This window comes from Hyaena hyaena, unplaced genomic scaffold (assembly GCF_003009895.1).
Source record: "Hyaena hyaena isolate Hyena2069 unplaced genomic scaffold, ASM300989v1 scaffold_21, whole genome shotgun sequence".
In the NCBI taxonomy this organism is placed as follows: Eukaryota; Metazoa; Chordata; class Mammalia; order Carnivora; family Hyaenidae; genus Hyaena; species Hyaena hyaena.
In genome coordinates this window covers 5,654,395-5,678,968 of record NW_024080653.1, presented here as the reverse complement: position 1 = coordinate 5,678,968, position 24,574 = coordinate 5,654,395, and the positions used below count along the sequence as shown (strand labels likewise).

General features: G+C 63.3%; 4 protein-coding genes across 8 annotated transcripts; 2 read left to right on the top strand and 2 right to left on the bottom strand.

The window, feature by feature from the left end:
- Positions 1 to 5,920: 5,920 nt before the first annotated feature.
- On the top strand, positions 5,921 to 7,787 carry DCXR (dicarbonyl and L-xylulose reductase). Its single transcript, XM_039226541.1, has 8 exons — positions 5,921 to 5,972; positions 6,108 to 6,205; positions 6,690 to 6,844; positions 6,937 to 6,979; positions 7,055 to 7,154; positions 7,242 to 7,306; positions 7,397 to 7,514; positions 7,623 to 7,787. Exons 1-8 carry the CDS (start codon positions 5,921 to 5,923, stop codon positions 7,724 to 7,726), a joined length of 735 nt encoding a protein of 244 aa, XP_039082472.1. The 3' UTR covers positions 7,727 to 7,787.
- Positions 7,788 to 9,262: 1,475 nt separating this feature from the next.
- On the bottom strand, positions 9,263 to 11,956 carry RAC3 (Rac family small GTPase 3). 2 transcript variants are annotated; one of them, XM_039226424.1, is made up of 6 exons: positions 11,656 to 11,956; positions 11,014 to 11,085; positions 10,686 to 10,803; positions 10,495 to 10,557; positions 9,924 to 10,083; positions 9,263 to 9,722 (listed from the first exon to the last, which is right to left on the bottom strand). In XM_039226424.1, exons 1-6 carry the CDS (start codon positions 11,688 to 11,690, stop codon positions 9,592 to 9,594), a joined length of 579 nt encoding a protein of 192 aa, XP_039082355.1. In that variant the 5' UTR covers positions 11,691 to 11,956; the 3' UTR covers positions 9,263 to 9,591. The 2 variants fall into 2 exon arrangements, with proteins under 2 accessions (XP_039082355.1, XP_039082356.1); XM_039226425.1 differs by having other exon boundaries at positions 9,920 to 10,083; positions 11,656 to 11,780.
- Positions 11,957 to 12,191: 235 nt separating this feature from the next.
- LRRC45 (leucine rich repeat containing 45) lies at positions 12,192 to 20,001 on the bottom strand. Of its 3 annotated transcripts, XM_039226422.1 has the most exons (17): positions 19,380 to 20,001; positions 18,785 to 18,846; positions 18,326 to 18,396; positions 17,898 to 18,076; positions 17,568 to 17,696; positions 16,488 to 16,600; positions 16,097 to 16,155; positions 15,770 to 15,847; positions 15,361 to 15,496; positions 15,199 to 15,276; positions 14,985 to 15,096; positions 14,802 to 14,872; positions 14,292 to 14,384; positions 13,936 to 14,028; positions 13,264 to 13,437; positions 13,035 to 13,182; positions 12,192 to 12,814 (listed from the first exon to the last, which is right to left on the bottom strand). In XM_039226422.1, exons 1-17 carry the CDS (start codon positions 19,597 to 19,599, stop codon positions 12,618 to 12,620), a joined length of 2,013 nt encoding a protein of 670 aa, XP_039082353.1. In that variant the 5' UTR covers positions 19,600 to 20,001; the 3' UTR covers positions 12,192 to 12,617. The 3 variants fall into 3 exon arrangements, with proteins under 3 accessions (XP_039082353.1, XP_039082352.1, XP_039082354.1); XM_039226421.1 differs by having other exon boundaries at positions 14,292 to 14,872; XM_039226423.1 differs by lacking the exons at positions 12,192 to 12,814; positions 13,035 to 13,182; positions 13,264 to 13,437; positions 13,936 to 14,028 and adding an exon at positions 14,066 to 14,202 and having other exon boundaries at positions 14,292 to 14,872.
- A 178-nt stretch (positions 20,002 to 20,179) lies between these two features.
- CENPX (centromere protein X) lies at positions 20,180 to 23,517 on the top strand. Of its 2 annotated transcripts, none has more exons than XM_039226188.1 (5): positions 20,180 to 20,280; positions 22,765 to 22,816; positions 22,938 to 22,991; positions 23,245 to 23,318; positions 23,404 to 23,517. In XM_039226188.1, exons 1-5 carry the CDS (start codon positions 20,251 to 20,253, stop codon positions 23,416 to 23,418), a joined length of 225 nt encoding a protein of 74 aa, XP_039082119.1. In that variant the 5' UTR covers positions 20,180 to 20,250; the 3' UTR covers positions 23,419 to 23,517. The 2 variants fall into 2 exon arrangements, with proteins under 2 accessions (XP_039082119.1, XP_039082118.1); XM_039226187.1 differs by having other exon boundaries at positions 23,245 to 23,333.
- Positions 23,518 to 24,574: the final 1,057 nt, after the last annotated feature.

Sequence of the window (24,574 nt, the reverse complement as noted above, 5' to 3'; positions counted from 1 at the left end):
CCGTCTCCCCGAGTCTCTGGAGGTGAGACGGCTCTGTCCGTGCCGTCAGCTTGCACGGCGTGGATGGACCTGGAACGCACGCCCAGCTTCGAGATGCCGCCTTCGCTCTGCTGCAGTGAATCCAGGGACCCACCCTGGCCACCATTACTGCAAAGGGGTGGACAAAACGACAGTGAACGGGGCCCCTCCAGAGGGGCTTTGGGGGCCGGACCCTCCACTCTGTTACCCATATTGCATCTCCTGCTTGACAGGCGTGAGTGTCTGTGGTCAGACTCACAGGAAGTCGCTCCCTGCCCCGGTGGTGCGAGGTGGTGAGGGTAGAGCCCAGGGCCCACATCCGTTGCCTTAGGGTTAGATTGCCTGTCTCATTGAGGTCCCCCCGCTTATGCCCTTGAAAATGGGGGGAGGATGTCCATAAAGGGCTTTATGCGGGGAGAACCCCATCCTTTCTTCAGCCTCCCACCTGCAGCTGCAGCCCGCCTCCCTGAAGGTCCCTCCCCTGCCTGACGTCACCCCTTTCCCTACTTATTTCTCCCCCGAACAGGGCCTGTAACAGCTGTTGGGGAACAGGGACAATGACCGTCCGGCTTCTTCGGGCTGATAAGGGGCGGCGTAGGGGCCCAGCAGCTAGAACCTACCCAAGGGCCGGTCGACCGGCCCACAGTGTGGTTTTACAGGAAGGCCGGCAGGCGTGAGGCGGCAGAAACATTAGCAGACGCAAAGAGAAAAACACAAAGTAAAGATTATACTGACCAACAAGATGGCATCTTAAGATAGTGTCCCCAGTTTCCAAACCTGTCAAACAATCTAGAAGAGACCCTGACTTTGTAAACCACGTATGTCAGGGACTCCCTCGTAGCCCTGTTGACGGAGAACCAGGAGCAGTGAGGAGTCAATGGTGGTGCTATTTCCAAGAGTTTGGCCCTCACTCAACTAAAAAAAGTTTAGAGCATCGAATGCTTGTGAGGTGTTATTTAGAGTTTTGCTGAGTATAAGCAGACAGCCTGCTTTATTTTGATGCAAAACTTTTCCAAGGGCCAGGAGTTCTGCTAGAGAAAGACTCAAGGCAGCAATTTGCCATTCTTAATTTGCAAATTTTTAGGTCAGCCAAAACCTGGTCTTATTTTATAAAAGCAGAACTTTTATAACATTTTGTGCCTTTTCTGTCTTGCAGGGGCTGGCCTTTCCCCAGTTAGTAAAAGTATCAGTCCATACCCACGGATGTTGGAATTCCTTTGACCTTGGCACTTGACTGAAACCTGATTGTCAGTCTTGCCTGGGAGAGCAAGTGCGTGGTTGAAAGGATTGTTCCTAAGATACTTCACAGGCTGACAGCACTTGCAGAATTGTCCTTGACAAACGTTTTTCAGTAAACATCCTTTGGGCCGTTTGATAAGTTTTGTCCCTCCCTAAACGAAAGGCCTGACATTGTGGGGTTTTTTTGGTTTTTTTGTTTTTTTAATTTATTTTTGAGAGACAGAGAGCATGAATGGGGGAGGAGCGGAGAGAGACGGAGACACAGAATCTGAAGCAGCTCCAGGCTCTGAGCTGTCAGCACAGATCCTGACGCGGGGCTCGAACCCACGGATCGTGAGATCATGACCTGAGCCGAAGTCGGACAGCTAATCGACTGAGCCCCCCAGGCGCCCCTGATATTGTGCTTTAATGATTTTTGAGCTCTGTAATGAAAATTGCCCTGTTCTGTTTGTAACCATTCCAAGCACTGGAGACCGTGTCCATGTCCGAGAAAATAAGCTAGTCAGACCCTCGTTTATTTTCTTAGGAAAGTAGGTGGGATGGAGCCTCCTTAATAACCGGTGCAGGGGGCGAGCCACCTTCCTGAACCCTGGTATCTACAGCCTACAATATCCAGTAATTTCCAAAACTCATACAATCGTTCATTTATTTTGGAGTTAGTAGTACTACAGTCTCTAATTCAGTTATAATGTCCCTTCCTAGCAAGAGAGTAAGGCTCTCTGGTATTATTAAGAAAGAATGAGAAAAAATTATTTTTTCCCATATGTGTCCCAGGGGCTGAGAGAAGAATTTAGTTAGAAGTTTTCGGCAGACGCCTCTGACCGCCATGCTAAGGTTGGATGGTTGGCCTGGAGTGGAAAGGAGGACAGAAAAGGGCTTAACTGGTGTTAAGAGGGAAATCAACCACTTTTCCTTCTATATTTAGAGCTACATTTAGGCTCTGGGTTTCTGGTTTAGGGGAGCCACCGTGAAGAGCCCCAGGCCCGGGCCAGTCCCTTCCAGGGACAATGGTTATCTGAGCCCTCGAAGATAGAGGTTCTCGAGGGCATTCCAATCTCCAGGGACTGTTTACACACAAGGGGCCTGGCTTACGGGGGTTGTACTTTGGTGGTCCCCTCTGAAGACGGTCTCGTTTTTAGTGCTCAGAACGGCCGTATAAATGGGACTTGGTGCCAGGACCTGGGGAAGTCCGGTCTGACATAGTACGTAAGGCCACCACTAAGGCCTCAGATATTTTTTTAAAGCCTCCTTGGGGGCGCCTGGGTGGCTCAGTAGGTTAAGCGTCCGACTTCAGCTCAGGTCATGATCTCACGGTTTGTGGGTTCGAGCCCCGCGTCGGGCTCTGTGCTAACAGCTCAGAGCCTGGAGCCCGTTTCAGATTCTGTGTCTCCCTCTCTCTCTCTGACCCTCCCCTGCTCATGCTGTCTCTCTCTCTCTCTCTCTCAAAAATAAATAAAACATTAAAAAAAAAAAAGCCTCCTTTTCTGTGTTGTGTGTGTGTGTGTGTGTGTTTGTTTTTGTCTATTTTTTATTCTTCTGTTGATCTTGATTGTAATATACCAGCTGGCAGCTCGTAAGAGCTCCTCCAGGCTCCCTTCCGGATCAACAGCCATTTTTTGCAGTGCTCTCTGAATATCTGGGGCTGAGTGACAAATTTGCCTTTTAGGATTTTCTCAGCCTCAGGGGAGTTAGGGGAGATAGCCGTGTTTATTTAATGAGAGCCTCCCTTAACCTTTCCAGGAAGGCCACCGGGGTTTTATTTTGTGTCTTTAAAACAGTGGCTAATTTAGTCAGTTAAGCATCCGACTTCAGCTCAGGTCATGATCTCACGGTTGGTGGGTTCGAGCCCTGCATTGGCTCTGTGTTGACAGCTCGGAGCCTGGAGCCTGTTTCAGATTGTGTCTCCCTCTCTCTCTGACCCTCCCTGCTCACGCTGTCTCTCTCTCTCTCTCTCTCTCAGAAATAAATAAAACTTACAAAAAAAAATCATATTAAAAAATTTTTTTAAATAAAATGGGGCCCCTGGGTGGCTCAGTCAGTTGAGCGTGCAACTTTGGCTCAGGTCATGATCTCGCGGTTTATGGGTTTGAGCCCCGCGTCGGGCTCTGTGCTGACAGCTCGGAGCCTGGAGCCGCTTCAGATTCTGTGTCTCCCTCTCTGTCTGCCCCTCCCCTGCTCATGGTGTCTCTCTCTGTTTCAAAAGTAAAAACTATTTTAAAAATTACCAAAAAAAAAAATATTTTTCTTCATACCTTTTATACCTTTCCTTTGCAAAAGCAAAAAGCAAAATCTAAAAAGATTTTGACCTAAGCCCTTTTTTCCCAAACAACCAGTCTTATTTAGGACAAAATTAATTTTTTTACCTTTAACAAAAAATGTATTTCCATTCTTTATATTTTTTATATCTACTTTTTTTACATGCAGAGTTGTTTTTCTTCTTTTCATTAGTCTTCACTACATTTAGCAGAATTTTAGCTCTTAGAAACCTTAGTCTCCAGTGAAAACTAAGTAGTAACCAATTGTGAACTGCTGCATCAGAATTTCTTAGATGGCAAACTTATGAACCAATTAAGCACAAAGCATGTTTTTTTTTTATTTGTAGTTCTTTTTGTTCTCTGAAGGTATTCTTTATTGTTTTTTTATGTTTTATGTTTTATTTATTTCTGAGGCAGAGAGCGTGAGCAGGAGAGGGTCAGAGAAAGAGGGAGACACAGAATCTGAAACAGGCTCCAGGCCCTGAGCTGTCAGCACATAGCCCGACGCGGGGCTTGAACCCACGGACCGTGGGATCATGACCTGATCTGAAGTCCGATGCTTAACCGACTGGGGCACCCAGGTGCCCCACAAAGCATGTTTTTTAACAGATCCAAATACCTTTAGTTTCTCTGCAACAAGTCAAAAGCACAAACCTACATCTAGTAATTAGTGCTCTAGCCTCTTATCTCATTAGATAGCCAATGAATTTAATCCCGATTTATCATGCAAGCAAAAACCTCGACATTTTAGGTTTCCAAAGACTTTGAAAGCTCTCTTAACCATTACCCATGAAAACTATGAGACACACAAAGTTAACCATTACTTTAAGTCATCCTTTTGCTAGCAAATTGGAACAGAGATAACATGAGCTTATTTGACCTTCAGCAAATCTAGGTGGAATAAAAGTTGTTTTTTTTAATGTTGATAAACGTTGTCTATCTCAAACCAACAAATTTAAATTAACTTAAACACTGAATACGTTCTGCTTGGATCCACTTAAGACAACTTATTTCCCATGATTAAGTTTTACCTGCAATGTTGGTGGGGAAATCTGAAATGGGCTAGACCTCTAGGGTGGGAGGAGCGGATGGCGCCCGAGGCCTGGAGGAGCCAGCTCGGCAGCCGCCACCCCCCCCCCCGGGGGGCAAGGTGGTGCAGAAACGGGAGGGGGAGGGAGGGCAGAGGAGGGAGGTGCCAGCTGAAGGCAGAGAAAGAACCCCCGTTGTGAATCCCGTCCGCTCGCACAGAGGAGGGGACTCCAGGGTTCTTTTGTTCTGCACCAGGGGCATCAGGACGCATCCGGAGAAGACAGGGAGCTTCCGGAAACAAAGGCGAGTTCCGGCAGCTGCTGGGGAATATTCTGTAAAGTCCCCGTTCTGAGGTCGAATAACCAGAGGCGGTCGGCTCTAAGTACCACGGTCACTGACCCAGGAAATGAACGAGACGAGCCCCCCCACAGGCACACGCGCCTGGGCCCCTCCCCGCGGCGCTATTAGGGCAACTCCAGGCGGTGCGCCGGCCCCTCGGGGCCCCTGCGGGCCGCTCGGACAGTCTGGCGGGGGCTCCCCAGCCGCTCCTGGGCCTCGGGGTCCGGCGGCGCACCCGGGTGCCCGCCCGGCACGTCGGGGGGGCCCGTGTCCTGCGGCCGCAGCGGCCCCGGCGCCCTGACGTTCGCATCCCCGGTGGCAGAGGGGGTGGAAACACACGTCTCCGAATCCCGGACAAGCCCCCAAGCAATGTAGCCGGATTCCCGCACAGAGTCGTGACGGCGAGGCTTTTCTTCCCAGGAGGCAAGTTCATTCCTGCGGGTACCGCTCAGTTGGGATCGTCCCCAAGACCCAGCGCTGAATGCCAGCGGTGTCGCTTTTCGTGTATTTCCTGCTTTGTCTCCCATGTGTGGTAACGCGCGCGCGCAGTGATTAGCGGTCTGTTACAAGGCCACGGGGACGTCGCCGCCTGTGCGCGGCCAGGCTGCCCGGAGGTTCCTTGCTTTCCCTTGCGGAGGGTCCCAACCACACCGGGTTGAGGCGGGGCTTTGCCGGCATCGGCTTCGTCAGGGTTCTTTAGTCCCTCGGGGGCTGGGGTGAACCCGGGAGCGCTCCCAGGGCGTGGGGCGGGGTGGGAGTGCGGGTTACGCAAACCCTTCGGCCAAACTTCTCAGAAACTCACACACCTGCTCTGGGACAACCCTGGCTCGGAACCGCGCTCTCCGCGCCCTGCTCCCCGAGGCCACCGAACCGCTTCCACGCTCCGGTGACCCCGCGCCCGGCCCGCCCTCGTGGGCGGCGCTATTTCCACGGCCCCGCCCCCGGCCCGGACGCCAGCCTGTGATTGGCCCCTCCGCGCCCCGCCCCGCGCCCTCCGACAGTGCGCCCCCGGCCGCGCACTCAGACACCCGACAGCAGCCATGGAGCTGGGGCTCGCGGGCCGTCGGGCGCTTGTCACCGGGGCGGGCAAAGGTGGGCCTGCGGGGCGGCCGGGGACGGGGGGGCAGGGGGGGGAGGACGGGGGGCCGGACGGCCGGGGGCGGGCGGGGGCGGTGGGGGCGGGCGGCCGGGGCGGGGGACGCACGCACTGAGCCGCGCTCCCCGCAGGCATCGGGCGCGGCACTGTCAAGGCGCTGCACGCGGCGGGGGTACAGGTGGTGGCCGTGAGCCGGACCCAGGCCGACCTAGACAGCCTGGTCCGCGAGGTAGGCGCCGCCCTGCCCGGGCGCAGGCAGCGCTGGAGGCGGGCGGGGCGGGGACGGGGGCGGGGCGGGGACGGGGGCGGGGCCGGAACGCGCAGGCGCGGGGCGCCGGGCCTGACCCGGGACCCTCAGCCCCTCCCAGGGCGCGCGGCCTCCGGCGGAACCAGAACGGAGACGCCCCTGGGCTTGGAAGGCGGCAGAAATGGCTGCTTTGCCCGCCCGGGGCCTGAGGCCTTGGGGCGTAGGAAGTGGGTCGGCCAGAGATGGGGCCAGCCTCCAGGTCGCCAAGCCCTGAGATGCCCAGGGGCCGCGTTAGGTCCTCTGCCACCTCCTTCAGCAGCCTGCATTCTGAACCCCAAAGAGGTAGCTGGATCCCCCGGGGCCTCTAGCCCCTCCCCCTGTCAGGCTGAAAGGTCTGTGAGGCAGTGCCCCTTCTTGGGTAGGGAGCCTCTGGGAGCTGTCTCCCCCACCCCCACCTTACGCACAGTGCCCTGGGGTGGAGCCCGTGTGTGTGGACCTGGGTGACTGGGATGCCACGGAGCGGGCACTGGGCAGCGTGGGCCCCGTGGACCTGCTGGTGAACAACGCTGGCGTGGCGCTGCTGCAGCCCTTCCTGGAGGTCACCAAGGAGGCGTGTGACACGTGAGCTGGCCAGGGTAGAGGACCCCCAGGGAAGGGCTGTCCCTGCAGCAGCAGCCCCAGTCCCTGACCAGGGCCTCTCCATCTGCCTCCAGATCCTTCCACGTGAACCTACGGGCTGTCATCCAGGTGTCTCAGGTGAGCTTGCCTTCAGGGCGGCGGTGGGCACTGGCGGGTGACTGGTTGTGCCTCACGCTCCCTCTGCAATTCCAGATCGTGGCCAGAGGCCTAATCGCTAGGGGAGTCCCGGGCTCCATCGTGAATGTCTCCAGCCAGGCCTCGCAGCGCGCAATAACCAACCACAGTGTCTACTGTGAGTAAGCCCCGGCTGTGCGCCGGCCCCAAGCCCACCACCCCCCAGCCTGCAGCCACCAGGCTCCAGGCACGCCCCTCCTCACAGGTTCTACCAAGGGTGCCATGGACATGCTGACCAGGGCGATGGCTCTGGAGCTGGGGCCACACAAGGTGAGCTCCACTGGGATGCCTCCCGTCGCCCGGCCCTCCTGCCCTGGGCTCCTAGGCTGCTGTGCTCACCTCCTGTCTGTGCTGGTGCAGATCCGCGTGAATGCAGTGAACCCCACAGTGGTAATGACCCCCATGGGCCAGGCCAACTGGAGCGACCCCCAGAAGGCCAAGACCATGCTGGATCGAATCCCACTTGGCAGGTTTGCTGGTGAGTCAGGCAGGAGCCCAGCTGGGGGTTGCACCCGTAGCCCCGCCTAGGTGAGAAGTGGGAGGGCAGCTCCCTTCACCTGCGCCCCGACTGCCCCCCTGCCCACAGAGGTGGAGAACGTGGTGGACGTCATCCTTTTCCTGCTGAGTGACCGGAGCGGCATGACCACGGCTTCCACCGTGCCGGTGGATGGGGGCTTCCTGGCTACCTGAGTCTCCTCTGCCGCACACACCCCGGCCCCCGCCCCCCTTCCAATAAACATGATTTCTTCTACCTGGTTTGCACGCTGACTGCTGCAAGGGGGCGGCAGGTGCAGAGCCCAGCGCTGGGGGTGGGGAGGGTCCCGGGTAGGCAGGCAGCCATTCAGCTCACAGCCCGCGCCAGCTGGCAGCCTGGCCCCTGAGCTGGAGATTTTCCGACCCGGCCAAGTCCCTGGCAGGGCCTGGGAAGCGAGGCCACCCAGGTCAGCTCCTGAGCGCGGCAGTGAATTTGACCCAGGACGGCCTCTGGCTCTGTCCCGAGGCTTGCGGGGTGGAAGCCGCGGGGTGTTTGACCACCAGCTCCGTGACTGTGATCCCAGCGTAGACACTGGTTGATGCCCATCAACATTACTCAGTGAGTCAGAAGTAAAACGAGGACAAGGGTTGTTGGAACTTTGCTAATTTGTCAATGACCCGATCGGCTTCTTTGCTGAATCGGGGGATAGTTTTCAAATACCAGAACACTGTCTCGCCTTTGTGGCTCACAAAGGACCGGGCACACGAGAGCTGGCACGGGTCACCCACATCTCCACCGCCTGAAGTATAGACGATTTGCAGTAAGCCAGGCCCCACTCTAAACTTGCCAGTCTCCACTGTGTAGGGACGCCCGCCAATTTGGGGGGGTGGGTAGGGCACAGATGTGCCTGTCCCACCTTCATGCACCACACAGATGCCACGGGCACAAATCACCCCACAAACTGACGATGGCACTGTGTACAAAAACGGGTGTTTGGGGTATTTGTTAATTTTGTTTCTAGTACAGCTCATTGTAAGCTTGTGTAAGTGTGAATAAAGGCAGTTGAGCAGCTGTAGCCACACCCCTGAAAATCTCACAGTTGGGTCTAACGGGTCAGCGGGAGCCTGCTCTGCACACCACGGGGAGGCCTGGTGCCGAAATCGCACGTCTGCCCGGAATGGCGCCCTGCGGCCTCGGGTGAAGTCCAGCTCCCGCACCGTGGCTCCCGGGCTGACCTTCACCTCCCCTCCCGCTATTTCTGACTTTGGCACTGACACACGGCCCCCTTGCTGCTCCAGAGCAACCACTCTTGACCACCACACTTTTGTCTACACTGGCTGCCTCTCCTCCTGACCGCTTCTCATCTTATATACTCAGCTCAGTGTGGGCCAGCCCTGCTGGGTGTGGGGGGCTGTGGGGGAGGCAGCCAGGGCGGCCCTGGCTGCAGGCTGTGCCCTCCCCGCACGCGGGAGCTGCTGGACCGAAGCCCACCTCCCCTGCGCATGCCCCTCTCTGAGGCCTGAAGTCAGCACGAGAGGGGCTTTCTTCACCCCAAAGGGGTTACACATCCTTGCTCCCATTTGGATCCGGGTCACACCCTTCGGGGACTGACACAGCTGAGCAAGGTCATTTTCTCCTCTTGCCCGGGGCATGGGTCAAGCTCATCCCTCTGTACCGTCAACAGGCGAAGTTAGGGGCCAGGCACCCCAGGGCAGAGAGGCAAGTACCCAGGCAGGCAGGAGATGGTGGAGAATGTTTATTGTATAAAATAAGAAAGGGCCTCCCCATCCTGGGGCGCATGAGCCGGCCCCATCCCCCCAACCTCCCCATCAGGAAGCCCATCCTGGGGCTGCCCTGGACCCGCTCCGCAGCCCGAGGGAGACCCTGCTCCCTTCCAGCCTCCCGCGGGGGCCAGGTAACGCTGGAACCGGACCCCAGACAGGACTCCGCGGCCCCAGCCCTGTCCCCATGCTTCTCCCCCTCCCCACCCACACCACTCCCTCACAGCAGACTCAGGGACACCAAATATCGCAACACGACAGCAAACACGGGCCGGGCGGGGCCGCTCTGGAAGCAGGCTCTAGAAGACCGTGCACTTCTTGCCCGGCTTCTTCACGGGGGGCGGGCAGAGCACAGCCCGGATGGCCTCATCAAACACGGTCTTCAGGCCCCGCTGAGTGAGGGCTGAGCACTCCAGGTACTTGACAGAGCCTGGGGGCAGCGAGGGAGGGGGACGCTGAGGACGGGGGGCAGCGAAGGGGAGGATGGCAGGGGAGGCGGCAGCGGGGGTGGGGGGTTGCAAGTAACGGGTCAGCGCTGGTGGGGGCCCACAGGGGGCAGCACTGTGCCCCCCAGAGCAGGCCTTCCCTCCCTTTCCCGCCCCCACCCCAAGTCCCTGCAGCACCGGCTCACCGATCTCCCGGGCCATGGCCAGACCCTGGGGGTAGGTGATGGGCGCCAGCTTCTTGTCCCGCAGCCGCTCGATGGTGTCCTTGTCATCACGGAGGTCCAGCTTGGTGCCCACAAGGAGGATGGGCGTGTGGGGGCAGTGGTGTCGCACCTCGGGGTACCACTGTGGGGACAGAGGCTCTGACCCCTACCCCTTGAGGGCTTTTCCCGCAGCCATGCCCACAGCAGGCCACGGCTCCCAAGAGTCCCTTCCTTCCGGTCCCTGGACCCACCCTTAGCCTCCATGGAGCCGTCACTGGGCTTGGTGCAAAAATGACCAAGGACAAAACGCCTACCAGGAAGTTTCAAGGGCCTATCGACCCTCCCTTCTCTGAGAGCCTCACCCACCACCCCTACCCCACCGTGGCCCTCATCACTGTCCTGCGTCACCTTCAGACCCCATGCCAAGACCTCCCCTGCCTCCGAAGGACAGGCTGCCTAAGGTCTTCAGGCAAGAGACCCCCGCCCTGCCAAGGCAGGTCCTCCGAATAGCCCCGTCTCCAGCAGACAAGCCCTCCCTGCACCACTGCCCTACCTTGGCTCGAACATTCTCAAAGGATGCCGGGCTCACCAGGGAGAAGCAGATCAGGAAGACATCCTTGGGAGAAAAGGCGAGGGGGTCCTGGTGGGAATGGTCAAGGACCTCCAAATGGCACCCCCCCACACACACACATATCAGGACAAGGACCCCACCCAGCTCCCGGAGCTGGCCCTGTCGTCACCTACAGTTTGGGGATAGGACAGTGGCCTCAGCCGGTCGTAGTCTTCCTGCCCGGCCGTGTCCCACAGCCCCAGGTTGACCGGCTTCCCATCCACCATCACGTTCGCAGAGTAGTTGTCGAAACTGCCAGGCAGAGCGGGAAGGTCGGGCCAGGCGGTGGGCTCTCAGGCCCGCACAGAGCCCGCGGCTTGGCAGCGCCCCGGCCCCACCCGAGAAGCCCAGCCCAGGGCCGCCTGGGCCTGACCTCGGAGCCCCCCCGCCCCCCCGGGCCCGCGAGGCAGCGCCTGAGGCCCCGAGACGCGCCGGCCCCGACCCGCCCCCCCGGGCGCTCACACGGTGGGGATGTACTCTCCCGGGAAGGCGTTGGTCGTGTAGCTGATCAGCAAGCAGGTCTTCCCCACGGCGCTGCGGGCAGAGGGCGAGATCGCGTTGCTCCCGGGCCAGGCGTCAGCCCGCTGCCCGGCAAGGGCAGCCCCCTTCTGTGGAACCCCAGGCGAAGGCAGGCGCCCCAGCCCAGCAGACCCGCGGCTGCCTAGAGCCGCGGGGGGAGCAGGGCAGGCGGGCCTCCCGAGGGCAGAACTGGGGCGCGGGCTGGGGCGAGCCGTCTCGGCGACGCCGGCACCCCGAGAGGGTGGGACCCGCGGAGGGCTCAGCCCAGGTGGGAGGCCCGGCCCCACCCACCCGGAGGCCAGGCGGCGCGGCGGCGGCGGCGGCGGGGCAGCATCAGGTGGGCCCGGGCTGGAGGCCTGCGTCCCGGCGGCCGGCAGGGACCCCGCCCCGGCGCGCCCTCCCGCTCCGGCCCGACCCTGGGGAGCACGCGGTAGGGGCGTCGGGGCGTGAGGGCCGCCCCGCCCGGCCCCGAGCCGGCCGGCCGCACCCCCGCCGCTCCCGCGTCCCCGGAGCCGCGCGCCCAGCCCAGGCAGGGTCCCCGGGGCCGTCCCCGCCCGGCCCGCGGCCTCCGAGCGGCGCACTCACCCGTCGCCGACCACCACGCACTTGATGGCCTGCATGGGCGCGGGCCGGGCGGGCGCGGCCGCGAGCCGAGCTGCGGAGAAATGCCCGGCGCCGCAGCGGCCGCGGACCCGAGCCGAGCGCGCAGCCGAGCGGCCGGAGACAGCCGAGCGCCGCCGAGCGCCGGGCGCGGAGACAGCCGAGCGCGGCCGGCGGGGGGCGCAGGGGGCGCGGGCCCGCCCCCAGCCCGGCGCTCGCGGGTCCCGGAGAACTCCGGTAAGGGGCGGGGACTCGGCGCCCCTGGGACCCGTGCCACGGGCCGGGGGTCAGCGCGGGCAGGCGACGCCCCCCACCCAGGCCGTGTGCGGGGTGGTCTGTGTGGCTGCGGCTTCTTCCAGGGAGCGCCGGTCCGGGGCGCAGAGGGGCTGAGACCCACCCGCCCGCCCCGCGGCGAGGAGACAGCTGGGGGGGCCGGCACCGGTACCCCGCAGGGCACCAGACGCGCGGGGGGGGGGGGGGCGGGAGCACAGGTGGACGTGGGAAAAGGCACCGGCCCAGAATTATCACAAAGTATAAAAGTTCTGTATTTCAAAAGGCCCAGGACTCGGGTTGCACTGGGAAGGAGGTATGTGGGCACACGGGGAAAGGGGACTGTGAGGGGTCGGGGACGCAGGTCTTCTGGATTTCCTTCCCCCGCGGCTGCTTTTTCTCAACGACATCTCAGGCATGTTCCCTGGGACGCGCCCGGAGGGCTGGGGTGCGGGGCCCGGGCGTGCGCACCCCGGGCCTCCTGGCCGGCCAGCCCCGTGCGGGCCCGGGGGGCAGCCCAGCCCAGCGCCGGGCGGCAGCGGCGCTGCTCACTGGTCCAGCTGGGCACCGACCTCCCAAGCCCGCAGCTGCAGAGCGGCCTGAGCTGCCAGCCTGCGGGGGGGGGGGGGGGGGGCTCAGATGCCTCCCTGCCCCTTCCAGAGTCTCCCTGCTTCCCTTCACTTCTGGGGACCCATGGCCCTCAGGGGAGACCCCTGTACGTAAGCCAGGACGGCATTTTGCAGGAAGCTGGCCCTCTGCGCCTCCTCCTCCCGGATGCGGGCGATCTCAGCCTCCTTGAGCCGAAGCTTCTCCCGGAGAGAGGCGTTCTCACTCTCCCTGTCCAGCAGCGCCTCCCGGTGGTCGCCTGCGATCACTGCAGGGCAAGAAGCTCAGGGAGGAGGCGCGGGCCCATCCCGAGGCTGGCAGGGGGGCAGTGTGTGTGGCCAGGATCCCCTGTATGCAGACCCCACCCAGCGCCCCTGGGAGCTGAGACCCAGGCCGAGCTCGGCTCTGCAGCCCAGCCGCCTGTCGTCAGGTAAGCCACTGAGGAAAGGCTCTGCTGAGAGGGCACCGGGGCTCTGGGCTCCGCTCACCTTTCAGCTGGCGCTCCAGGGCCGCCACCTTCTCTCTCAGCGCCTCCTGCGCCGTCAGTTCGGCCTGCAGGCGGCCATTCTGCTCCTGCAGCTCCACGCGCACCCTGGTCACCTCCGCCACCTTTTCTTGGTCTTTGTGGCTCAGTTCCTGCAGAACGTGGGGGTGAGCATGTGGCGGGCGGGGGGGGGGGCACCGCGGGGAGCCCCCCCACCCCCCAGTCCCAGCCACCTGCTGCAGCTCCTCCAGGCGCCGCCTCAGGCCCTCCACCTGCAAGCCCAGCTGGCCGGCCCGCGCCTGGGCATCGGCCACCGTCTGCCTCTGCTGCAGGCAGGCGCTCTGAGCCTCGTCTCGCGCCTGGGCCAGCAGCCGCAGCTTCTCCTCCAGGTGAGCCAGGCGCTGTTGCTGTGGGCGCCCGAGAGGGGCTGCTGAGCAAAGGGAGGAGGGGCAGAGGCCTGCCGGCCGCGCCCCCCAAGCTGGCCCTGAGCTCCCTGTGGAGTCCCCGCCTCTGCTCTGAGGGAAACTTGCCCTTGCCCCTACGTCACTCTGTACGTGTGTTCTGAGCAGGCTCAACTTGAACCAGCCGACGGAGTGCCCTTCCCGGGCTGCCACTCCCCACCGCCAGGGGCTGGAGAGTCCTGGCTTTGACCACGCGGTCACAGGCCGCACATGGGCACACTGCGTTCCCACCCCATCCCACGGCGGCACGACAGTGGCTCTTGGTGGGGGAGGGGTCGGCTGTGATCCTGCACGGGTCCTGCTGACTCTTCCCCGCCCCTGTGTCCCTGGAGCGCCCGTCCCCCACCTTCCCCGACAGAGCCTGTGCACTTCAGCCCCTCTGGCCTCGCTCCCCGGGGGGCACCGTAAGCCGTAGAGTCCAGGCTTGTCTGGCCACGGGCTTACCTCCTCCAGACGGACTTGGTTCTTGGCCTTGATGAGCTCCTCCTCAGCCTGGCCACGCTCACTGAGAGCCGCCGCCTTCACTCGGCTCAGCTCCTGCCCCACAGACAGCGACCCACTGGGCCTGTTCTCCTGCCCCTCGCCAGGGACCCCGGCGGCCCCCCTCAGCCACCGGGCCGGGGGTGCCCTGCACCAGCCTCCCCAGAGCGTCCCAGGAGTCGCCACATCCCACCATAGTTAAGTCCCGCTGGCTTCACAGGGATCTTGGTCCTGAACAGGGGGCGTGATGAGGTTCTGAGACCACAGAAGGGGTGCCCCAGGGAAAGGCAGAGCCTAGCACCCGCTCGGCACGTGCTCACCTCCTCCAGGGACAGCCGTGAGGTCTCCAGCCTCTGTACCCTCTCCTGCATGGCCCTCTCACTCTCTTCTAAGTGGCGACTCATGTGCTCCACCTGCCCAGGTATGGGAAGGGCAGGAGCGGGGCTGGGACCAGCTCCCCGGGGGACCCCCGCCCCTCCACCCCCATGGAGGGAAGCTTCCCTTCCCACCCCAGGGGGCAGGCAAGTCTTGGGGACACTGCTCCTCCCGAGAACGGGCTGCCCCACACGGCTTTGCAGGAAGCAAGGATGGAGGGCACAGCCCAGGGCCACACAGGGGGCACAGCGCAGCCGGTGCGGGGCTCCCTTCCATAGCCTGGTCCAGAGTTCCCGGGTGTTATCTGCCTGGGCTGGCACTGCCAGGCACCCCAAGGCGGTCGAGGGAAGCCCAGCCAGGGGCGTGCTCCAGGGACACCATGTCACCGAGGCTTCTGCAGGCCCTGGGCGGACAGCGGGGACGGCAGGAGGCCTGAGGGGCTCACTGACAGGCACCTCCGTGGCACGCAGCCGCTCCAAGTCCTCCAAGCTCTGCCGGGACCTCTTCTTCTCCAGTTCCAGACGCTCTGCAAGCCCGGGCGGGAGAGCGTGTGTGGGACTCGCCAGGGGACCCTCATTCCCAGGGCTCCCCATGCACCCCCCTCCAGGTCCCTGGGCTATGGGCCCACACATGCCCACCCTCAGCCTGGATGGCCCTGGCCCTCAGCTCGGCCGTTGTGCTGGTCAGCTCCTCCCTGGCCGCGAACAGCTGCTCCTGCTGAGATCTCACCTTCCGCTCCAGCTCGTCCACCTGGGAAGCCAGCGCGGTGCACGGAGGCTGGGGCACCCCAGTCCCGGGGGGAAGGGGGGGCAGCCCGCCTCCTCCGCGCGCCCAGCCCCTCACCCCTCATACCTGGTTTCTCAGAAGAAGAGTCTTCTCATTGGCAGCAGATAAGTCTCTGAGGAGCTTGGATTCCCGCTCCAAAGCTTCCTGCGGGAGAGGCAGGGCCAGGGCACCCCCGTCACCCCTGCCCGGCACCGCCCGGCCACCCCGCGCCCAGCCCTCCCTGCTCACCTGCTGCTCTAGCCTGTGTTCGTCTGCCTGCCTCTCCGCCAAGCTTCGCTGCTCCTCCACCGCCGTAGCCAAGAGCTCCCCCAGGCCTTGGGCCTTTTGCTCGGACAGGGCCAGCGCAGCCTCGGCCATCTGCAGCCTGCTCAGGGGGAAACGCAGCCCCGCCCCGGCCTCACCTCGAGCCTCGCCAGGGCAGTGCTGTTCTCACTCTGCCAGCCGCTATTCACCTCAGCTGGCGCGGACTTCCTCCAAGAAGCCTTCCAGGGTTACCAACCCAGCCATTTCCTGCCCCTACTTTGTACACCGAGGACTCAGGCTCTTGTCTACCCCGCTCCTTTCCGCCCATGGGCACATCTCTAAAGTGCTTTGAAGCCGCCCTCCACCCACACTCCTGCCCCCCACCCCCGCTTACTTGGCCTTGAGCGCATTAATGACAGAGTGTCTCTCACTCAGGGCTTCCTGCAGCTGCCCCACACGTACCGCTGATGCCCTACAAGCAGAAGGAAGGTCCCAGAAGCCCAAACCTCAGAGTCCTCCTGGGGCCCCTGGGCTCTGGCGGCAGGTGCTGCTCCTGAGGCCGCTCCGGCGCTCCAGGTGCTGGGCCAGGGAAGCTCTCGGTGCCGCCCCTGCCCTGCAGCCAGCTTCCCCGGGAAGCACGCCACCACCTCGTCGGCGGGCAGGTGATGAGGACCCAAGTCTTGGGCACCCGGGTGAGCTGCGGCCCCGGGGCTGTGCTCACCTGCCACTCCTGTCCATTTCCTTCCGCTGCTTTTCAATCGTCTCCATCAAGTCTAGAAACTGGGGATAGAGGCAGCCAGCGCCGTGTAAGGGCCCGGAGCCTGCCCGCTTCCCTTGATCAAGCAGAAAGGAGAGCAGATGCCCGCCGAAGCAGCAGAACAGGAAAGCACTGGCCTCATCCCAAGGGAGGACGGGCCTCGCGCACAGAGGACGCCCACCCAGCCGCCCACCCACCTGGCCAGCGGAGGTCAGGCCACGAGGCTGCCTCTTGGACTTAAGTACTGGCCACTCAGAGGAGCACCAGCAAGCGGGAGGAGGGAAGATGGCCGTGGTATGGGGCCCGAGGGGAACTCTGTCCATGCAGCTGTTGGGGGGGGCTCTGAGGGCCCCACCTGCTTGGATTTCTCCTCATGGAGGTGCCGCACCTCCTTGCTGAGCAGCCGGGTGCGGGCCCGGTTCTCTCGGAAGGTGGTCTGCCGGTCCTGGTTGTGGTCCATGGCTTGCTCTATCAGAAAGAGCCGCGTTATCCACGACGGGGGCTGCTCAGCCCAGGAGTGGCCAGCAGCTGGCCCGGCCCTGTGCCCAGAAGTCAGCCATCTGGGAACCAACCCTGCGGGAGGCAGGCTTACCCCACAAATCAGAGGCCTCCCCTCCGAAGTGCACCAGGGGCAGGGGTAACAGTGGGGTCAGGAGCCCGGGAGGCACCCGGTGCAGGGACATGCACGTGGGGAGACCCCCAGCTGCCACACATGGCCGCTATGCTGGGGCACCTGGGCGCCACCCCAGAGGCCAGAGCCCAGGGTATGACTCCCAAGGATCGAATGCCACACTCCTCTCCTGGGTTCTGGAAAGACTCCGGGAGGATCTGGAGAGGAGGCTGCCAAAAATGAGCGATCATAATGCTGGGGGACCCGGAGAAGTTCGGGGCAACACCGGCCGGGCGGGCCCAACAAGAGGTGGTGCCCCGAGCAGGCCCCCGGGTGGCTGTGCTTCTGGCAGCACAAGTAGCCCCAGGGAGTGGCAGAGTGTCCAACCGGGTGAGGTGGAGTCGTTGGGGTCACTGAGGGGCGGGGGCCACACAGGCCGGGTGGCCGCACTTCTACACAGCTTATACGTGAAACCACGAACTCTGGGGTGACAGGGCAGATGCTGAGAAGCCACTTCCCATCTGTGGCTGGGCCACCAAGCCAATGATACGGCCATCAGGGCAAGACCCCAAGCCCCAGGTGACCCCCACCTCACAGGCTAAGGAGTGAGCGCGCACACTAAGCAGGCTCTGGGCACCACAAGGCAGTAGGTGTTCCGCAGGCCCGTGGCCACTGTCTCTTTCCCCTGAACCTTCTCCTTCTTCTCCGGTTCTGATGTAGGCGAGTCTCACAATGCCCTCACGTGTTCCTGTCCCAAGCTGCCCCTCCCTCGGTGGCGGGGCCTGTCTGAGGGAATCAGCTTTATGCAGTGCGGAGCGCCCGTACCCACGGCTCTGAGAAGGTCCCCGGGGATGTTATTCCCTGCCAGCTCCAGCCTCCACAGGGTTCTGTTGCGGGGGAGACAGCTCACCAGGGCCCGGCCCCCCAGGAGGCCAATGTTGTTCCACCGCAAGTCTGGGAGGAAAAGGTGGTCACCAAACGCACCTGGGGAGAGCTGGCACGGCCCGGGGTGCTTTCTCGGGGGGAAGGGCCCTCCCTGTGGCCGCCGACTGAGCAAGGGCCCAGCTCACCGGCCCCCTCCCCACACCACCTCTCCACCTGCTTGCTTCCAGAAGCAACGGGAGGGCCAAGGGAGGGCCAAAGCAGAGGCCTCACCCAGCTGCTGGAGGCTGGCATTGCGTGTCAAGGCCAGGGCCAGCTGCTCTGCGCCCTTGTGGCTGATCTGGTTGTTGCGGAGGTCCAGCTGCCGCAGGGCACCATTGCTCGCCAGGGCCCCGCAGAAGGTGGCGAAGGCGTCTTCCCACGCACCCAAGTTGTTCCACTCCAGGGTGAGACTGCAGGGAAAGCGGATGTGAGGCGTGTGGCCCCCAGGGGCATCCTGCTGCCACAGGGTCCAGGGGGCTCGAGGAGAGGTGCAGGCTTCGGGGTCGCCGGCAGAAAAGCTGGAGCCATGTGAGTGACTTAGAACTGCTAACTCCCTACCAACAGGTAAGAAACACAAGCAACGGGCCAGGAGAGTTCAAGAGAACTCTCTCAGGCCGCAGAATGTGCCCTCTGGGCACAACCCCAGGACCGCATCTTACCTCTGGATGGACTTGTTCTGTCGGAGGAGTTTTCCCAGAGCCTCGGCCCCTGCACCTCGAAGGTTATTGCCCTAGGGCAGGAAGAGGCAGGCTGGTAATTCCCCACCGTCACACGCTGGGCTCTAAATGCCAGGTCCATACCCCACAGGGCCCTGGTCAGGCAGTGGAGGAGGCCAGGTGGCTGGCTCTGAGCGGAAGGTGCTTTCCCTGAGCAGAGTGGACCTCCCGGAGTGGTCTCTTGTTTGCTTATGTGAACACTCTGGAACTCACATTCCGGACCTCAAATCACCACCCCCTCCCACCCCCACCCCACAATCAAGACCATCAGAAGATGGTACAGAGCCCTGTGTGCCAAGAGTACTTACACTGTATCCAGCCACCATCCAGATTTTCAGGTTGCTAGGACACTCACATCTCCCCCCGCCCCCATGCCACGCCCCTGAGTGCAGACTTGCTCACCTTTAGATCCAGAAACCGCACAACAGTGTTGGCACACAGCCCCTGGAGCAGCAGCGTGGCCCCTGTAAGGCGGCAGGGCGGTCAATCTGCGTCCCTGAGCTCCTTCCCGGGGGCTCCAGCTTGGGACAGCTCAGCTTCCCAGACATCGGGGAGAGACGACTGTCCCAGGGACCCCCACTAGTCAGGATTCATGCCCGAAACGAGCTGCCCTGCTCACTGTGTCAGGTCTGAAACATCTGTAACCTCCGCTTGGCACAGATCCGGGGTGCTGACCACCGGCTCGCCAGCACCTTGGGACTCTCCTAAGTCAGGGGAAGCTAGGATTTCTCTGCTGCAAAGAGAAATTGCCCTCTGCTGCCAGGGACGCTGTGGCTTGCTTTCACTGCGTACGGGCAGAGTGGAAACCCTACAAGGACGAAGTCTGATGGGACGGAAGAGCTCTGCGCAGGAGGCCGCCAAGCAACGTGGACCACGTGAGGCAAACCGGGACGTACAAAGCAAGTCCAGGCTGCCCTGAGGCGAAGGGCTGGACCCCAACCCCAACTCTGATGTGGCAAGGGCTGCCCTGGCCCCTGCCGGCCCTCGGGGTGCCCACCTTCCTCGCTCAGCATGCAGTCACTCAGGATGAGCTCGGTCAGCAGTGCCTCCTTCTGCAGCAGCGCCCCCAGGGCCCTGCAGGTGTCCACGGTCAGGCTCTGAGTGGCCAGGTCCAGCCGACCCCACGGCAGCTCCTGCAGTTGCTGCAGGACAGTCTCCTGGGGCTCGGCCCCCCTCTCCTTGCACAGCCGGCTGTAGGAGTGCCGGAACTCCTCCATGGCACGCTCCTGGGGCGGGCTTCACCATGAGCCGGCCGGGGCTGGGAGGCAGCGGGAAGGCGACGGCCTGCTCAGCTACCCGCGCCTCTCCCCGGGGGTCCTCTCCCCGGGGGGCCTCTCCCCTGGGGGGGCCTCTCCCCGGGGGCCTCCGGTGCCGGGGTGCTCAGTGCGGAGATCAGGGACTCCTAAGCCCTCAGCCGCTGAGGAACGAGGGACAAACTGAGTTGGTTCCACAGGAAGGAGAATGAGAGCAGGGCCGGGGCGTGAGCGGGGGGCCGCCCCAGGCGACGGGGCTGAGGAGCCCTCGTCGACGGCACCTCCCGCGCCGGGGCCGGTCTGCGGGGCCCAGGCCCCAGCCCTCGCGCTCCAGGCGGTCCCCGTGCGTCCGCGGGTCTGCGCGGCCGCCGCAAAACCTCAGTAACCAGGAAGAGCAAGGCGCGCCGGGAAGGGAGGGCGCAAACTGCAACTCCCAGGAGGCTTTGCGGAGGAGGCGCTCGCCACGGGCCAATAGGGACGAAGGGGCGGGCACGCGGAGGGCGCGCTCCAGGTTGATTGGCTGGAGGGGCGGAGGCGGGGCTTCGGAGGGCGCGCCCGGGACGAACTGGCTGGGGGCTCCCGGGACCCTGCAGGGCGCGCGTCCGGGAGGCTGTCATGGAAGGAACTAGCGGCGGCTTCCGGAAAGTGAGCGGGCCGGAGGAGCAGGGGGCGAGGGGCGGGCAGGGACCGGGCGGGAGGGCCCCAGGTTGAGTCACGTGCGGGCCCCGCGCCGCCTCCGCGACGCCCGCCGGTGCCTAGTAAGGCGGGCCTGTTCCCAGAACCCGGCCGCCAACCCTGCCCCGCGCGCCCTTGGCCCTCCGCGGGTGGGGTCCTGCGGCCGAGTAGCCCAAAGTGGAGTAGACAGCCTAGCTGATGGCAAGAGGGAGAGGGTCTGCAGAAACCCGGCAGAGGCGTGTGCCCCCCACCAGCCCCGGGCGCTCCGGAATCCGGCGACCTCCTGGCCTAGTAGTTTCGAGCTTCCCTTTGGCCGGCTCCTATCACGAGTCCCGGGCTTTGCGTCTCACCTGAGCCCAGCTGAAACCATTTCTTTTTCTTTTTTAAATTTTTATTTATATCTGAGAGAGAGAGAGACAGCGTGAGCAGGGGAGGGTCAGAGAGAGAGGGAGTCACAGACTCTGACACAGGCTCCAGGCTCCGAGCTGGCAGTCAGCACAGGGCCCGACGCGGGGCTCGAACCCACGAACCGCGAGATCATGACCTAAGCGAAAGTCGGTCGCTCAACCGACTGAGCCACCCAGGCGCCCCAAGCTGAAACCATTTCTGTGCTGTCTCCCGGGTGTGTGTGTGGCTCTGCAGTGAGGGTCATCCGGTCAGGCCCGGTTACAGACCCTTGACACGGATGAGTCCGTTTGGGAGTTGGGTACTAGGACCCTCCTCACTTACCAGTAGAGAAACTGAGGCAGAACTAGGGTTAGACTTAGGTCACTCCACTCAGAGCCTCACCCTTTGCTCTGCCCTGGGGAGGGCGGCTCTGGGTGGGCAGAGCCCCTCCTGGCTCCCGCCCCCGCCTGCCGTGAGTGGTTTCAGAGTCTAAAGTTAGGAGGCACGGACTTCAGCAGGAAGGCGGCCCACCCGTCCCGGGTACGAGCTGCTGCCTTGCAGAGACGCGGGGCTCCTCCGTGGCTCACCTGCTTCGTTCCCCTCTTTGTCACCCAGGACTGCAGCTCAGCCCTGGCCCAGGAGTGGTTTGTGGCCTGATAGGGAAAGTCACTTAGGCTGGGGTGACTTGGCAGAATGGTGGTCATGAGAGTCCACCCCCCCCACTATAACTGGGGGAGCAGCACCAGCAGACCTCGAGAACCCCGCAGTCCTCACCCCATGGGCTGCGGCCACAGCTGGGTTTGTGATCATCACCTTGTGCAGGGCCAGAGGGAGCCATAGTGCCTTCAGGAACCACCATGTTCAGCTGGTGCCGACTCGTTTAGTGGACAGCCCCCGCCCCCCCCCCCCCCCCCCCCCCCCCCCCCCCCCCGCCCTCTTCGCGGGGTCCACGAGCAGGTGGGGCAGCAGGGCTTTCTGGGCCTTTCCTGGTACCTTCTTGGTTAAGCAGCAAGGAGGACCAGCAGGTGGCGCCAAGCTCTCACGGTCCCTGCGAGGGGCACCCTCCTGAGCCTGGGGCCCAGGCGTCCACCCCGTCCTGCCCTCTGCTCTGCTCTTGGGCTCTGCTGAGCTGCACTGGGTGAAGCAGCACCACCGTGGCTAAAGTCCAGGGCTGGCCAGTCCCCAGCTCACCTTCCCTGCACAACACCCCATTTCTGGGCACCTGCTGCCACTCTCCTCCCGCCTCCCCCAGCTTTGCTGAGGGGACCCTGCTCTCCAGAACTTCCCTTGGTTCACCCCCCAAATCCTCATCAGCTTCGACCTTCCAGAAGACCCTCCTATCAGCTCTGGCCACATCTCCAGCTACTCTGCATGGCCATCATTCAACGTGCCCCAAGTGCAGCTCCTGGCCCCCAGAACCCCATCTTCACCCACCGTGGCCCCCGGAGCCCATCTTCGCCCATAGCCCCCAGCTCCGCAGAGGGGGGTCATCCTTTAGGGCTTCAAGCACCCTACCCTGAGGAAGCTCAGCTTGGAGCCACCTGATCTCATCCCCGTTGGTCTGGAGGCCCTGCAGGCTCCGCTCTCCTGCCGCCTCCACCCTGACAGCCTCTTGACAGAGCCGCCCGGCCGCTGCCCCGCTGTGTGCTCGTGCCGGTTCCCTTGTGCGCCGCGTGCGGTGGACTCCAGGGAGGGACCCCAGATGGAGCTGACCTGGCGCTGAGAGCAGGGTCTGAACCAGCCAGGCAGTGTTGGTGGTGTGGACACTCCTGCCAAGAGGCCCCCTCGGGGACAGTGCCTCGGGCCCCTGGGTGGGGGTGCAGGACTGTGCTGGAGCCCAGGGAGCAGCGGGTTGGGACCTGGGTCACTCCCACCTGTCCGCCGCTTGGGTCTGATTCTGAGCCCCCTGGAGGCACGGGGGACTTCTTGCCGCCCAGTCCCCAGCCTTCGAGAGGCTCCTGGACAGAGGAGCCTTTCCAGTGTCCGGAACTGGATGCCTAAGGGGCCTGCCGCAGGCGGGGCGGGCGCTGGGCCACTGACCCACCACTGATGCCGGTCCTCCCCTAGGAGCTGGTGGGCAAGCTGCTGCAGCTGCATTTTAAGGACGACAAGACCAAAGGTTTGTGGGCACCGGCCGGCAGGCGGGGGGTGGGGGGGGCGGGGGGAGTGGGAACGCGGCCCCTGACAGGGGCGGCCGGAGGGGCGCGGATCCTGTGACCTTCCTCCCTTCCACCTTGCAGTCAGCGGGGATGCCCTGCGGCTCATGGCGGAGCTGCTGAAGATCTTTGTTGTGGGTGAGCCAAGGGGCCCCGGTGGCGTCCTCTGGCGTCTCCCCAGGCTGGTCCTGACCAGTCACTGTCCCCCCTTGCGTTTCTCAGCTGGGAGACCACACACACCTCCTTCCCGTTTTCCCACCAGCCCCTAAGTCCTGTGTCCCTGGAAAGCCCCGTGTTTCTGAGCTCCCAGCCCCCAGCCGCGTACAGGGGTGGGGGAGGCGCAGCTCCCCTCCTCCCCCGCCCCCTGCACTCTCCTCCTGTGTCACGGCAGAAGCGGCCGTCCGCAGTGTCCGGCAGGCCCAGGCGGAGGACCTGGCTCGCGTGGACGTGGACCAGCTGGAGAAGGTGTTGCCTCAGCTGGTAGGTGGGCCCCCTGGGAGCAGGGGCGGGGCGGCGCCCGTGGCTTCTGAGCGCTCCTCTCCCCCCACAGCTCCTGGACTTCTAAGGGCTTCCGCCCCCACCGCCGCCTGCATCGCCGGTGCCCACGCCCCCCTGGCCCCTGGCTGCAGACAAGGGCAGGACGATCCCTGCCCAAGAACCTCCTCCGGCCCCAAGGAGCCGAGCCGTGGGCCCTGCAGACGCCCCACTCTTCCCGGCGTCCTCGCTGTCTTACCGCTGGCCACCTGCGCACAGCAGATGGGGGCCAGGGCCGCAGAGGGGACGGGGGGGCAGGCGTCTCCCCCTCACCCCCACTCGTGTCAGAGAGGCGCTGGGTCCTCCAAACGCAGGTGCCAGGAAGCAGCGGGGCGCCCACCGGAGCAGGGGGCTTCTGCGCCCCTGCACACGAGCAGAGCCGCGCACGGTCCTGACGCTCCAACATCAAAGCTGCCGTGTAACCTTTTAGCCATTTGATACTCCCCTCAGAAGATGCTTCCCTGAGCTATAAATTTGTTCTCACGAGGCAACGTCAATAAATCAAAGCCGCCTCTCAGGCACGCCCCCCTGTTGCCATTAATCACCCAAAGTCAAGTTGCTTCAAAGCCTGCTCGGCCACCCCCTCTGCGCCGGTAGGAAGGAGGCCCGGCCCTGCACAAGGGTGACACCACACCGCACGCGAGTACCCTGCTGCGGCCACAGCGAGGGCCAGGGATCTGAGCCCTCGTACACGGGGCCGCTCGCGGATGGTGCTCCTGCCATGGGGTGTGTGGCTGTGGGGCTGCTGCCGGGCCCTTGCCACAGGCTCAGGGCAGCTCCACGGACCCTCGGGTGGCCTTGGGCCGTGCCCCGACAGAGACCCCAGCTGCAAGGGACCTGTCTGGGGCTCCATCCAGGAGGTATGGCTGCCCCCCCCCCGCCCTGGTGCTCAGGGCCCTGGCCACCCCGCAGCACCCGCCACCCTGTACCTCCCACACCTGGGCTGCAGGGTGTCCCCTCGGAAGGGACAGCAGCCGCCCCGCCCGCCGCAAGGATCTGGACCTTTGGGGGCGGCCTCCCCTCCCCCACCCTCCATCCCCCGCACCTGAGGAGGGCGTGGGCCGTGCAGGCCTGCCCCCCCCAATGTAGCCCCACTGGCTCCCTCCTGCGCCCTTTCCCGCGCTGGCCCAACTTTCCTCTCCCACCCTCTCCTCGGAGCGCTAGGGCTTCAAAGCACCGGGAACACG